Here is a 15,744-nt window from a genome sequence, read left to right on the forward strand (position 1 = left end):
ACCTCCTCTCCCAGTGCTACCCTCTGGTACCTGCCAGAGAGGAAGGATCGGAACCACCGCAATACGGTGTCTCCAATGCCCAACCCGTCCAGGCGGTCCAGGATGATACCATGGTCAACGGTATCAAAAGCCGCTGAGAGGTCGAGGAGAACAAGGAAGGAGCATTCACCCCTATCCAGAGCCCTCCTCATATCATCCACCAAGGCGACCCAGGCCGTTTCTGTCCCATGCCCAAGCCTGAAGCCCGACTGAAATGGGTCTAGATAATCGGTTTCTTCCAAGTGTGCCTTCAGCTGCATCGCCGCCACCACCCGCTCAATCACCTTGCCCTAAAATTGCAGATTCGAGTCTGGGTGAAAGTTGTTCAGAACTTGGGGATCCAAGGAGGGCTTCTTTAAGAGCGGTCTTATCACTGCCTCCTTGAGGGCTGATGGCATCACTCCCTCCTCAAGGGAGGCATTCACCACCTCCCTGATCCCCTCACCTAGTCTCTCTCTGCAGCCCATAATGAGCCAGATGGGCAAGGATGAAGTAAGTGGGTGGTTGGATTTACAGATGAAAGCACCTGTATATATATATATATACCTTTAAGTCTCAGTGTTCCCAGTGTAAAATGGGATTTTATGCTTTAAAATGCTGAGAAACCATGCTCTTCCTGAAAAAATAAGGAAGGAAAGCGAAGGGAGGATTACCTGCCATGGATCCAATGGCGGCTAACCTCTTTCTTTCTGTCTGTCTGTCTGTCTTTTTTCAACAATTTATACATTGCTGATCGTATCTACAAAATATCTCAGCATGGTCAACCTCAGCAAGTGTTCTGTAAACTATGGTTTTCATCAGATTTGTACTGTTCTGCTGCTCCTTTGGGTGGGTTGGTTTTGTTGTTGTTGTTGTTGTTGTTGTTGTTGTTACTACTACTATTATTATTATTATTATTATTATTATTATTATTATTATTATTATACCGGCCCATAGCCAAAGCTCTCTAGGAGGTTCACAAAGATTAAAAACCATTGAAAATAAATTATACCAAGTGTAAACCCATTTCCATAGAAACATATGAGCAGGCAGCTCACACAGAGACAATATCTATCTAAAATAATTTTAAACAATCAGATCAGAAGAGAAATCCAGGACCTGATTAAAAACTCATCTAATGCTGCCGAATACCTGAGTGAAGAGAAAGGTCTTAACCTGGCGCAGGAAAGATAATGATGTTAGCACCAGATGGGCCTCATTGGGGAGATCATTCCATAATGATGTTAGAACTGTGCCGCCATTTTGTGCCTCCTGCTGGCTGGCGGTCCTTGGAGTAGATCACACAGGCCTCAAGTCTCCTCTGCCTGCTGATGGGTCTTCCTGGAATGAAACTGCCAAATGAGGGTGCTGTGGAAGAACTCTTCATGGAGGAGGCACCTGAACAGTTCACCTCCCATTGGGATGAAAATGAGGGAGGAAGGCTCTCTCTCTTCCTCTTCCTCCCAAGCAGCAGATGCCTCCCTGCATCCCTTTGCCCCTGTTCTCTGCCAGGGCATTTGCAACCCACTCCCCTGGCTTGCATTTCCTAGCCTTCAGTGCAGCCCCCAGACCCCTCATTCCTCAGTGCACTTGGCACTCACCACAATGGGCTCAAGTTATAGGAAACCAGATTCTGGCTGAACATCAGGGAAAACTTCCTGACTGTTAGAGCAAGATGACAATGGAACCCATGACCTGGGGAGGTGGTGGGCTCTCCCACTCTGGAGGCAATCAAGATGAAGCTGGACAGCCACTTGTCAGGGATGCTCTGACTTGGATTCCTGCACTGAGCAGGTGGTTGGGCTTGATGGTCTTGTAGGCCCCTTCCAGCCCTACTATTCTACGATTCTATGACTTCTGAGGAGATATGTTATTGGCGCAATAACAATATTTATTGCTATTTTGTTTTGTTTTTTTGGTTTTTTAAATGTATATCGCACCACAAAAAAATCCAGAAGTAGCAAGATTATTTTTGGGGTAGGGGTCTTCATTAAAGATCAGTCTGGAGTTATGAACAATGGAACCAATGACCTAGGGGAGTGGTGGGCTCTCCCACACTGGAGGCATTCAAGATGAACCTGGACAGCACCTTGTCAGGGATGCTTGGTCTTGGATTCCTGCATGGAGTAGTGGGTTGGACTCGATGGTCTTATAGGCCCCTTCACCCTACTCTTCTATGATTCTATGAACTCCTAGAATGTTCCTGATGCTATAGGCGGGAAAATCAAAAGTGTTCCCATTCAGAGTTTTTCTTTCTAGGAAATGGGTCTCCCTCACTTCAACCCTGTCTTACATTTCACCAGGATGGACAAAGGAGGAACCCCTTTATTCTTTTACTTAGAAGAGAGAAAGAGGGAGAGAGACTCCATGCATGCCAATAGAGGGAAGATTAAAACAGCTGTTTAATGGGGGTGTGTGGAGAAGGCAAGTAATGGGAGACAAGTAGTGGTTAATGAGGAAGCTATTAGAGCAACAAGGGCTTCCTTCAGAAAATGGAAGTCTTGCCCAAGTGAGGGGGGAAAAGGGAACACAGGCTTGCCAAAAGACGATGTAAATAGACAATAAGAGATGCAAAAACAGTTCTGGATGGGGTTGCACTCCCTCGGAAAGATCAGGTTCATAACTTGGAGGCACTCCTAGGCCCATCACTGTTGTTGGAGGGCCACGTGGCCACAGTGGCTCAGAATGCCCTTTACTGACATTGGCTGGTTTGCCAGTTATGGCCTCTCCTGGACAGGGATAGCTTGAACACAGTGGTACAGGCATTAGTAACCTCAAGACTGGATTACTGCAGTGCGCTCTATGTGGGGCTTCCCTTAAGGCTGGAGTTAAAGGAGTATTGCAGGAGGACAAGGAGATTGCAGAGAAGCTGAATGAATTCTTCTCACTGGTCTTCACTGAAGAAGATGCGGACAAGTCCAATTGACCACTTGTGTGCTTGACCCTTGCCCTTCATGGCTTATTAAATCAAATTAGGAGGGGATGTTCAGCTGGGTCCAGGAGGTTGGAAATTCCTCCTTGAGAGAGGGAGTGGTGCCGGCCGCTTTAAAAGAGGCGGTAATCAGACCACTCCTGAAAAAGCCTAACCTGGACCTGGAGGATGTTAAAAATTATAGGCCAGTGGCCAACATCCCCTTCCTGGGCAAGGTGCTTGAGCGGGTGGTTGCAGAACAGCTCCAGGCACTCTTGAATGAAACAGATTATCTAGATCCATTACAATCAGGCTTCAGGCCTGGTGTTGGAATGGAAACTGCTTTGGTCGCCCTGTGGGATGACCTCTGCCGGGAGAGGGACAGGGGGAGTGCGACCCTGTTGATGGCTTTCGATACCATCGACCATGGTATCCTTCTGGATAGGTTGTCTGGGTTGGGAGTTGGAGGCACTGCACTACAGTGGTTCCACTCCTACTTGGATGGCCGACTCCAGAAGGTGGTGCTGGGGGATTATTGCTGTGTTCCATGGCAATTGTGCCATGGAGTTCCACAGGGCTCTATTTTATCCCCCATGCTGTTTAACATCTACATGAAACTGCTGGGGGAGGTTATCTGGAGGTGTGGGCTGAGGTGCCATCAATATGCGGATGACACCCAGCTGTCTTTCTCATCAAAGCCAGGAGAGGCAGTGGCTGTTCTGAATCAGTGCCTGGGCATGGTAATGGACTGGATGAGGGCTAATAAACTGAAACTCAATCCAGACAAGATGGAGGTACTGTTAGTGGGTGGTTCGTCTGCCCGGCTAGGTGATATTCAACCTGTTCTGGAGGGGGTTGCACTCCCCCTAAAGGATCAGGTTCATAGTTTGGGGGTGCTCTTGGATCCAGAACTGTCACTTGAGGCACAGGTGAACTCAGTGGCACGGAGCACTTTTTATCAGCTTAGGCTGGTATACCAACTACGCCCTTATCTGGACAGAGATAGCCTAGCTACGGTTATCTATGCTCTGATAACCTCTCGTCTGGATTACTACAATGCGTTATGCATGGGGCTGCCTTTGAAAATGGTCTGGAAACTTCAGCTGGTCCAAAATAGGGCAGCAAGATTGTTAACAGGGACTGGTCTGCGAGCTCATATTACGCCAGTACGTTTCCAGCTGCACTGGCTGCCAGCCCATGTCCAGGCCTGATTCAGAGTGCTGGTATTAACATTCAAAGCCCTAAATGGCTTGGGGCCAGGTTACCTGAAGGATCGCCTCCTCCCAGATGTGCTTGCCCAGACCTTAAGATCATCTTCAGGGGCCCTTCTCTGTGAGCCCCTGCCAATGGAAGTGAGGCGGGTGGCTACAAGGAGGAGGGCTTTTTCTACGGATGGCAGAGAATTTGAATGTTAATACCAGCACCCCCGAAATCTGTGGCGGAATGGCCTGCCACCCCCCACCCCCCTGCGGATCCCCCCCGGGACGAGCCTTACCTGGGGCGGATCTTCCGGGCGGCGGAGGTTTCGGTGGTGGCGGCTGCGGTGGCTGCAGCAGCTGGTCTTCCGACCGGCTGCTGCCGCCACCATTTGCAGTTTGTTTTTTGTTTTTTTACAGAGACGTGATAGGCTATGTAAGTTTTTACGTAGCCTAAAACGTCTGGTAAAAAAAAAAGGCGTACGCAAATGGCGGCGCCTACGGCCGCCGCCATTTGCGTTCCTTATTTTGGGCCGTCTTAGTCTACGTAAATATTTACATAGACTAAGACGGTGAAAATAAGGGGATTGCAAATAGCATCCACTACACTATTTGCGTTCCCCTTATTTTCGCTGTCTTAGTCTACGTAAATATTTACGTAGATTAAGACGGCAAAAATAAGGAACACAAATGGCGGCGGCCGTAGCTGCCGCCATTTGCGTACGTGTTTTTGTTTTGTTTTTTTTTCCCCCAGAGCCGTCCGCGGCCGTAAATCTGGCTGCGGACGGCTCTGGCCTGGCTGGGCCTGGCCGGCTGCTCCGCGGAGCTGCTGTGGAGCACAGCCAGCCACGGAGGATTCCAGGGGGGAGGAACGGAGCACCTCCCCCCCATCGAGGATTCCGGGGGGAGGGATGGAACGCCTCCCCCCCACTATCAACTTAATCTGCGAAAGGTAAGTGACTTTCGTACATCCCTAGCTTTTTCTGCTGTGGCACCCCAGCTCTGGAATGAGCTCCCTAGTGAGGTTCGCCTGGCACCTACATTGTATTCTTTCCGGCGCCAGGTGAAGACCTTTTTATTTTCCCCGGCATTTTAGTATTTTATCTCTTTAGACTTTTGGCTTTGCTGTTTTAAATCTGTATTTTAAGTCCCTGCACTGCTAGGTTTTACTCTGGTTTTATTCTGGTTGTATTGTTTACTGTGGTTTTAGTGTTTTATATATTTTGTATTGTTTTATTGGTTTTATTGGCTCTTTGGTTTTAATTTTTGTGAACTGCCCAGAGAGCTTCAGCTGTTGTGCAGTATAGAAATGAAATGAAAGAATGAATGAATGAATAAATAAATGTGTTTATTCATTATTATTCAGGACAGATACCTGTGCCTGAACTGATGTTTTCAGGAAGGGCATCTGAGGAACTGAGGTAAATAGTGGTGACAAAAGATGAAGTTCTCGATCTTCTTGATAAACTGAAAACAAATAAATCACCAGGCCCAGATGGTATCCATCCTAGAGTTCTCAAAGAACTCAAATATGAAATTGCTGATCTTCTAACCCCAATATGCAACATGTTCCTAAGATCAACCTCTGTACCAGAGGACCTGAAGATGACCAATGTAACACCAATTTTTAAAAAAGGTTCCGGGGGGGGGGGTATGGGAAATTACAAGCCGGTTAGCTTAACGTCTGTTCAGCGTAAATTGGTTGAAAGCATCATTAAAGATAAAATTAGTAAGCATATAGAAGGACAAGCCCTGCTGAAACAGAATCAACATGGCTTACGCAAAGTAAGTCCTGTTTCACTAACCCTTTGGAGTTCTTTGATAGTCTCAATAAATATGTAGATAGTGGTGATCCAGTAGACACTATTTACTTGGACTTCTAAAAGGCTTTTGACAATGTGGACAGGGAGACATTTTTTCTCCTTTTTCTCAAAATACTAGAACCTGGGGTCATCCCATGAAGTTGATTGCTCAGAGATTCAGGACAGATGAAAGGAAGGACTTCTTCACGCAGCACAGAGTTAAACTATGGAATTTGCTGCTGCAAGAAGTAGTGATGGCCAGAACTTTGGCTTTAAAAGGGAATTGGACAAGTTCATGGAGGAGGATAAGGCTACTAGTCTTGATGGCTAGGTGCTACCTCCAGTACCAGAAGCAGTGAGCCTATGCACACCAGTTGCTGGGGAACATGGGTGGGAGGGTACTGTTGCAGTCATGCCCTGCTTGTGGGTTCCTGGTCAACAGCTGGCTGGCCACTGTGTGAACAGAATGCTGGGCTAGGTGGACCCTTGGTCAGATCCAGCAGGGCTCTTCTTATGTTCTTATGTACATTGAAACTCTTTCTTCAAATTCTGAGCTTTTCTACATGAAGCTGTTAGTCCACTGCAGCTAATTTCAGTTTCATCGCAGAATTGAGTTCTGAGCACTGCATGAGGAGCATTTATTTTCCTGACTCTCAACTACTTAACCAGTGTAGTGTAGTGGTGAGAGTGACGGACTGGGAGCCGGGAGATCCGGGTTCTAGTTCCCACTTGGCCATGGAAGCTCACTGGGTGCTTTTGGGCCAGTCACAGACTCTCAGCCCAACCTACCTCACAGGGTTGTTGTTGTGAGGATACAACGGAGAAGAGGAGGATAATGTAAGCCACCTTGGGTTCCTTGCAAGAGGAAAAAAGGCAGGCTATAAATGCAATAATAAATAAATAAAATAAAATAAAAAATAACCTCTACGTGGCAATGTGATAGAGGAATAGCACAAATACACAAGTGGGAATAGCATTTTCTTTCACCATCAGAAATAATACCCCATTTTCCCTGCTTTAAAAACACACACACACACTGAAAGTCCTCTTTAGACACAAAAGGAAAATTGGAAGGTCACATCATCTTCTAAAGAACCTTTAAACAACTGTTGGTGGGGAATGATGAGCCCACAATAAATGCCTTGCTTAGTACAGCTCTCACCGTTCAGGATTTCTCGAACTGTGTTCTCTGATAGTTTCCTCAACTATCCAACTTGCAGTGCCCTTGTGTTCTGGCATCTGGGGGGTCTCCTCCTTCAGTCTGTTTGGTGAGCCTTCATGCTTTCATGCCCTCTGATTATGCTCCCCCCCAGAACATTCCTTGGCCCCCCTTGTCTTCCTGTGTCATGCAAACCTGGTTAGGGTGTTCTATTGTTGTAGCTAACATGCCACCCAGGAACCGTGGCCTGTTGCAGTTTTCCAGGGTGGCTTGTTAACTATGGCAACAAGCCACCCTCTTTGGGCTCGCACGACATGGGAAATTGCACTGCTAATCCCTCTGGCACACAACCAGCACACGTAGTGGGGGAAATAAACCACCATGGCTTATTTCCCCCATCATGATTGTCACTGGGCCCATTCATATCTGACGACAGCCCACCATGGGTTAATTTGCCTGTGGGTGCCATTTTTGCATGGCAACCATGGGCAACCCTAAAACAAGCCATGGGCTATTTGAGGGTTGTCTAACCCTCAAACAACCCCTGTTGCCTGGGTTTGCATGACACAACAAGCCACAGCAAAAGGGTGACTGTGGGCATCATGCAAAAATGGGGCCTCCAGATGCCCAGTACGATGCGCCATGTGCCACGGGTACATTAACCCACAGTGGGATGTGATGATCATGTGAACCAGCCCTTATAGGGCTTTGGAAGCTTGAAAATACATTTTAAAAGGTTAAAGAGGTTTAGCAGAGTAAAACTGGCTTAAAGAGAAAGGGTAAAACCAGCATAAAAAATTACATGTGGGGGTCTATCTGTGGTTGTTGCCCCAAGGCAAGATTTGCAGGTGTTAATGGGGAGGAGTAGGGAAGATCTGGAGGCAAAGGCTTTTTTCACACGGAGCTTTTATCCTGCCATTGAGATTGCTCCTTCACAGACATTAGCAGGCTCCTTACGTGATGCTGTGAACCTCCGCCATTTCCTCCAGGCTATTGTTTCAAGACATGTACTAAGCATACAACATAGTCTAGTGTTGCTGTCCGTACATTGCCCAGGAGGATGGGGTGTGAAAGGTGATGGCTTTCTTCACACAGAGTTTTTATCCTGAGATGGAGATTGCTCCTTCACGTAAGTTTGCGGGCTCCTTACATGATGCCGTGAAACTCCAGGCTGTCTCCTGCCATTTCCTCCAGCCTATCATTTCAAGACACGTGAGAACTCTGTCACAATTCCATGAAATGGAATTTCTAAACAAGTACTGTTAACTGACTGTGTGTAGCTTTCATGATCTAGGCTAACTCAGAATAAATTATTTTATACATATTTCTTTACCTTTATGTATTCTCTTTTTATTTTTTTCTCTTTCTCTTTATGTTTCTTCTTCTATTTTATATTTTAAAATAGAGAAAATATCTAGTATAAAAATATTATTGACTGTTGAAGATTCAACTTAAGTTTTTTTATTATACAATACTATATTCTCTCTTTTTGAATATTATTATTATTATTACTACTACTAATATTCAGGCTTTGGGGAATGAAGTGTAGAACTGTTGCGTTGATATAAAAGATCGTTTTACTAAATTGTAAGATTGTATAACAGATATAGTTTTTTAAAATAGAATACCATTGGTGGTTGGGAGATGCTGGAGTTTAAATTTAATTCGTAAGGGGTGGAGAGGGGGAGAGAGGAAGGGAAGGGGAAAGAAATAGTTTATTTTTTCTTGACTTCCTTCCTTCCTTCCTTCCTTCCTTCCTTCCTTCCTTCCTTCCTTGTCTTCTTTCTTTCTTTCTTTCTTTCTTTCTTTCTTTCTTTCTTTCTTTCTTTCTTTCTTCTCTTTCTGTTATTATGGTGTCCTAACTAAAACACTGTATGGATGAGAATTGAAGTATTGAGTAGGTAGTTGGTAATTCTGGTAGTGTTTATAAAGATAAAATAAATAAAAATATATTTAAAAAAAGAAGAAAAAAAGACACATACTAAGCATACAACGTAGTCTAGTGTTGCTGTCCGTACATTGACCAGGAGGATGGGGTGTGAAAGGTGATGGCTTTCTTCCGATGGAGCTTTTATCCTGCAAATGAGATTGCTCCATCACGGAAGTTTGCGGGCTCTTTACATGATGCCATGAACCTCCAGGGCGTCTCCTGCACTAAATGCCCTTTGTTCTGATTTTAAATTATGTTGTTCAGTCGTTCAGTCATGTCCAACTCTTCGTAACCCCATGGACCATAGCACGCCAGGCCTTCCTGTCCTGCGCTCTCTCCCGGAGTGTGCTCAAGTTCATATTCATTGCATCGGTGATGCTATCCAGCCATCTCATCCTCCGCCATACCCTTCTCCTTTTGCCTTCAATCTCTCCCAGCATCAGGGTCTTTTCCAGGGAGTTTTCTCTTCGCATTAGGTGGCCAAAATATTTGAGCTTCAGCTTCAGGATCTGTCCTTCCAATGAGCACTCAGGGTTGATTTCCATTAGGATTGACTGATTTGACCTCCTTGCAGTCCAGGGGACTCGTAAGAGACTTCTCCAGCACCACAGTTGGAAGGCATTGATTCTTCGGCACTCAGCCTTCCTTATAGTCCAGCCCTCACAGCCATAAGTTACTACTGGGAAAATCATAGCTTTGATTATATGGACCTTTGTCAGCAAGGTGATGTCTCTGCTTCTTACTATGCTGTCTAGGTTTGCCATAGCTTTCCTCCCAAGGAGCAAGCGTCTTTTAATTTCATGGCTGCAGTCACCGTCTGCGGTAATCTTGGAGCCCAAGGAAATAAAATCTGTCACTGCTTCCATTTCTTCCCCTTCCATATGCCAGGAAGTGATGGGGCCAGATGCCATGATCTGAGTTTTTTTACTGTTGAGTTTCAGACCAGCTTTTGCATTCTCCTCTTTCACCCTCAACAAGAGGCTCTTGAGATCCTCTTCACTTTCTGCCATTAGGGTGGTATTGTCTGCGTATCTGAGGTTGTTGATAATTCTCCCGGCAATCTTAATTCCAACCTGTGATTCATCCAACCCGGCGTTTCTCATGATGTACTCTGCATATAAGTGAAATAAGCAGGGCGACAATATGCAGCCTTGTCGTACTCCTTTCCCAGTTTCGAACCATTTGGTTGTTCCATGTCTGGTTCTTACTGTTGCTTCTTGACCCTGGTACAGGTTTCTCAGGAGACAGGTAAGGTGGTCTGGTACTCCCATCTCTTTCAGACTTTGCCACAGTTTGTTGTGATCCACACAATCAAAGCCTTCAGCGTAAGTTGAATTACATGATCCAGCGAAAGTTGGCGATTTGATCTCTAGTTCCTCTGCCTCTTCGAAACCCAGCTTGTACTTCCAGTAGTTCTCGGTTCACATACTGCTGAAGCCTAGCTTGTAGGATTTTGAGCATAACCTAGGGATGTCAGAGAATTCTGCGACGGATCTCGGTGAGGCTGAATGTCAGTGCATTCGGCCCCCTGAAATCCATCATGGAACGAAGCCCCCGCCCCCCCAACCCACGAAAGGCGCGCAAAATGGAGCACTTACCTGCTCCCGTCCACTCTGCCATTTGTGTCCCTGCAGAGGCCGTGATAGGCTATGTAAGTATTTACGTAGCTTATCACAGCAGGTGGGGGAAAACCCCAGCGTATGCAAATGGCAGCGGCTACCGCCATTTGCATATGCTGGGGTTTTTCCCCCTGCCGTGATAGGCTACGTAAATATTTACGTAGCCTATCACGGCTCAATACAGGGACTCAAATGGCGGCAGCTATGACAGCCACCATTTGTGTCCCTGCAGGGCTGCCTAGTGGCCGGATGTCTGGCTGCGGGCGGCCGGAGCTGTCCAGAAGTTCCACGGCTTAGCCGTGGAGCAGAGCTAGCCGGGCATGATTCCAGGGGAAGGGACGGAGTCGAGGATTCTGGGGGGAGGGACAGAGTGCCTCACCCCCACCGCGGATTGCCCAGCGCGGAGCCAGGTAGGTGTTTCGTACATCCCTAGCATAACCTTACTGGCATGTGAAATGAGCTCAATTGTACGGTAGTGTGAACACTCTTTGGCATGGCCCTTCTTTGGAATTCGAATGTAAACTGATCTTTTCCAGTCTTGTGGCCCCTGTTGAGTGTTCCAAATGTGTTGGCATATTGAATGCAGCACTTTAACAGCATCATCTTTTAGGATTTTAAATAGCTCAGCTGGAATACTGTCATCTCCACTAGCTTTGTTGTTACTAATGCTTCCTAAGGCCCACTTGACTTCACTCTCTAGGATGTCCGGCTCAAGTTCAGTGAGCGCACTATCATGGCTATCAGGGACTTTCAGATCTGTCCTGTATAGTTCTTCTGTGTATTCTTGCCACCTCTTCTTCATCTCATCTGCTTCTGTTAGGTCCCTGCCTTCTTTGTCCTTTATCATGCCTGTCTTTGCACAAAACGTTCCCTTGAGATCTCCAATTTTCTTGAAGAGATCTCTAGTCTTTCTCATTCTGTTGTTTTCCTCGATTTGTTTGCATTGTTCATTTAAGAAGGCCTTCTTGTCTCTCCTTGCTATTCTCTGGAACTCTGCATTCAGTTGGATATATCTTCCCCTTTCTCCCTTGTGTTTCGCTTCCCTTCTTTCCTCAGCTACTTGTAAAGCCTCCTCAGACAGCCACTTTGCTTTCTTGCATTTTTTTCTTTGGGATGGATTTCGTTGCTGCCTCCTGAACAATGTTACGGACTTCCGTCCATAGTTCCTCAGGCACTCTGTCTATCAGGTCTAATCCCTGAAATCTATTCCTCACCTCCACTGTATATTCATAAGGGCTATGATTTAGGTCACATCTGAATGGTTTAGTGGTTTTCCCTACATTCTTCAATTTAAGCCGAAATTTTGGAAGAAGCAGCTTGTGATCTGAGCCACAGTCAGCTCCAGGTCTTGTTTTTACTGACTGTATAGAGCTTCTCTATCTTTGGCTGCAAAGGACATAATCAATCTGATTTCGGTATTGACCATCTGGTGATGTCCATGTGTAGAGTCACCTCTTGTGCTGTTGGAAAAGAGTGTTTGCTATAATCAGTGAGTTCTCTTCGCAAAACTCTATTAGCCTTTGTCCTGCTTCATTTTGTACACCAAGGCCATGCCTGCCTGTTATCCTGGTTATTTCTTGACTTCCTATTTTAGCATTCCAATTAGGGATGGGGGAGAATTTCTCCCCGAAACTTTGGGGGGCCGAGTGCCAACGCATTCAGTCCTCCGAAGGTTCGGGGAGAAATTCTCTGCTACCCCCCCGCCACCCCCTGCCATCCCCCCGGGATGGGACTTACCTTTTACGAATGTCGCTCCCCGCGGCGGGTCCCGGCGGCGGTTCGGCAGGTCTTTGTCAGGGGCGGGGGCGGAAGCTGGTCTTTCAACCGGCTGCCGCCGCCGCCGCCATTACAAGAAAAGTAAAAAAAAAAAAAACGCCCCTGTGATAGGCTACGTAACGATTAACGTAGCCTATCACAGCTAGATTTGCAAAGTCAGTCATGATAGGCTACGTTAATCGTCACATAGCCTATCACGGGTGACATTAAAAAAAAAAAAAGCACGTACGCTAATGACGGCCCCCATAGGGAGCCGCCATTCGCGTTCCTTATTTGGTCCCTGTAGTCTTCGTAAAGATTTACGTAGACTACAGGGACCAAATAAGGAACGCAAATGGCGGCTCCCTATGGGGGCCGCCATTTGCGTACGTGCTTTTTTTTTTTTTTAAGTCTACCGTGATAGGCTATGTGACGATTAACGTAGCCTATCATGGCTGACTTTGCAGATCTAGCCATGATAGGCTACGTAAATCGTCATGTAGCCTATCAGGGGGATTTTTTTTTTCTTTTGAAGTTCGTGGCCGGGGAGATGGGACGCTTCTCCCCTGCCTGAATTTTGGCCGGGCGAGGCGGGAAGCCTCCCCTCTGGCCTGAATTTCGGCCGGGCGAGGCAGAAAGCCTCCCCCCCCGGCCTGAACTTCAGGGGGAGAAGCGAAGCGCCTCCCCCCCACCGCGAAGCAAGCTGCGAGACCAGGTAAGTGATTTTCGTACATCCCTAATTCCAATCCCCTATGATGAAGAAGACATCTTTTTTTTTTGTTAGTTCTAGAAGGTGTTGTAGGTCTTCATAGAACCCATCAACCTCAGCTTCTTCAGCCTCAGTGGTTGGGGCATAGACTTGAATTACTGTGATGTTGAATGGTTTGCCTTGGATTCGTACCGAGATCATTCTATAATTTTTGAGATTGTACCCCAGTACTGCTTTTCCCACCCTTTTGTTGACTATGAGTGCTACTCCATTTCTTCTAAGGGATTCTTGCCCACAATAGTAGATATGATAGTCACCTGAATTAAATTCCCCCATGCTTGTCCATTTTAGTTCTCTGATTCCCAAGATGTCGATGTTCAATCTTGAAATCTCACATTTGACCACCTCCAGCTTACCTTGATTCATTGATCTTACATTCCAGGTTCCTAAACAATATTGTTCTTTACAGCATCAGACTTTCTTTTCACCACCAGACACCTCCACAGCTGAGTGTTTCGGCTTTTGCCCAGCCGCTTCACTCTTTCTGGCGCTACTTGGAAATACCCTCTGCTCTTCCCCAGTAGTATATTGGACACCTTCTGACCTGAGGGGCTCATCTTCCGGCGTCATCTCTTTTAGCCTTGTGATACGTTCCATGGGGTTTTCTTGGCAAGAATGCTGGAGTGGGTTGCCATTTCCTTCTCCAGTGGACCGCATTTTGTCCGAACTCTCCGCCATGACCTGTCCGTCTTGGGTGGCCCTGGATGGCATACCTTATGGCTTCACTGAGTTACACAAGCCCCTTCACCACAACAAGGCAGTGATCCATGAAGGGGTTAGGCTGGTGTAGAGATGCCCAAAGGTGCCATCAGAAAGGGGCTTCCATCAGTATGCAGGTCTACCTAGGATGTGGGTGGCCTGAGCTGTTATACTGGAGGAGGCATCTCCTGTGCCTCTTTCAAAACTGGAATAGAGCCTCTGTTTCCAAATAAAGTCTACCTTTCCAAAAAAAGAATGGAAAAAAAGAGCAAAACTTTATCTGCAGCCATCAGGCCCACCTGGCTTAGTGGATTTTAAGAATAAAATAACTTGTAAACACTGATATCCCAGGTGGATGACTGGATACATCATGAGCAGTGGGGATTCTCTCAATGTGTTCTCAGCTCTCGGGGGGGGGGGGAAGTGAAGTATACAGTGCTCACATGTGTATTTAATGTATATTGGTGTTATGTCATTTTTATTTTTAATTCTTTATTTTTTAATGTTGCTTTATTTTCTTTTTTGAAGAGAAAACTTTAAAGTGAAGGTTTTTGACCCACAAGTCTAAACAACAAGCAATCAAGCAAGCAAACAAAAATACCCATTCCAAGGGTGGCGAGCTTTTTGCAATGTATTTCTTCTGTAAAGATCTGTGTATTATCAGCCCCCTTCTTGGGCCTCTGAAAGAGCATATGGCCCATTGGTGACTTTTTCTGAACATGTTCCCTCTAGTTGCACATCTGCTCGTGAAGCTGCACAGAGAGCTCAGGGAGTGGCAACGGCCATTCTCCCCTTTGTCATTATCGAAATCATGGTGATTCCTCTTGCCAAAGCTCCAGGGATTTCCCCAGAGCTTGCTTTCGAGGCCGGTATCATAAACATCATGTTCAAGTGCAACATGTAGTAATTCCTTGCACAGGGCATGGAAGGGATGATGCATAAATGCTTTGTGTAACACAGAGAGCTTGGGCTGTGGTTTAGGGCAGGCAGGGATGTTGCTGGATTGAGGCTGAATATCAACCCTTTCTGATCAGAAGCCCTGGCTGGGCACCATCTGTATCAGCAAAGTCACGGAGTGCAGCTTTGGTCTTTCGAGAGGGGTTTGGGGTTTTCCAAGGGAGGAGCCACAAGGGAGATGACTGTGGCATGCATGCCCAGCCCGATTCTGCTCCTACTCCTGCTACTTCTGCTGCTGCCCTGTGCAGCCCGGCAGAAAGCGAAATGCACACTGAATTTAACAGGGGATCTATATCATCCTCGCAATTATTACCGATCAGGAGACTACGTCATTAGTGGGATCTTGCCTATGTACAATGCTGTGATCTTCCCAACCTTCTTCTTCTCCCCTCCTTCAATCTTCATTAAAGTGTAAGTAACGGATGTCCCGCTTCTCCACCCAGTTCTGATTTAATAAGTGTACTGAAAAGGGAATGGCTATTTCATTGCCTCTAGCCCGGTTCAATCCCGGTTCCCGTATTCACCCTGTTTTGCTTCTAGGAGTCGCTGGAACAGTATGAATGAACACTTGGCTACCATCTAGAGGCCATATCCTGCCATTTCCATGCACAGCAGCTGGTCACGATTTTGAACACTGAAAAATGTTATCAGACTAAAGAGTGGGCTTCTTTCTTTCTTTCTTTCTTTCTTTCTTTCTTTCTCCCTAGCATAGCTGTTACCCCAAATAGCAAACCCTTGCTTGGCTTTTAAAAACTTCAGCATGGAAATAAGTTAAGGTTGTTCTTTCTTGGTTAAGCGCATCATCCTTTATGTAAGATACCAAATTGTGCCGCCTGTCTTTGCTGGAGTAGAGCAGAGACATAGGAAGAAGTTTTATACCAGCTCAGACTTTATGTCTATGTAGCCCCTGGACTGTCTGCTCTGATGGG

The 15,744-nt window shown here is 46.3% G+C and overlaps 1 protein-coding gene across 1 annotated transcript in view; it reads left to right on the plus strand.

The window, feature by feature from the left end:
* Positions 1-15,744, plus strand: part of LOC146356570 (vomeronasal type-2 receptor 26-like) — a 46,793-nt gene that overhangs the window by 12,628 nt on the left and 18,421 nt on the right. Inside the window, exons 2-4 of the mRNA XM_084830190.1 lie at positions 14,591-14,727; positions 15,064-15,226; positions 15,356-15,369. Coding sequence (XP_084686316.1) covers positions 14,591-14,727; positions 15,064-15,226; positions 15,356-15,369 — 314 coding nt within the window. The remainder of the gene's footprint in view (positions 1-14,590; positions 14,728-15,063; positions 15,227-15,355; positions 15,370-15,744) is intronic.

Source organism: Heloderma suspectum, chromosome 2, assembly GCF_057233095.1.
Source record: "Heloderma suspectum isolate Gila_16-S chromosome 2, 16-S_ref, whole genome shotgun sequence".
NCBI lineage: Eukaryota > Metazoa > Chordata > Lepidosauria > Squamata > Helodermatidae > Heloderma > Heloderma suspectum.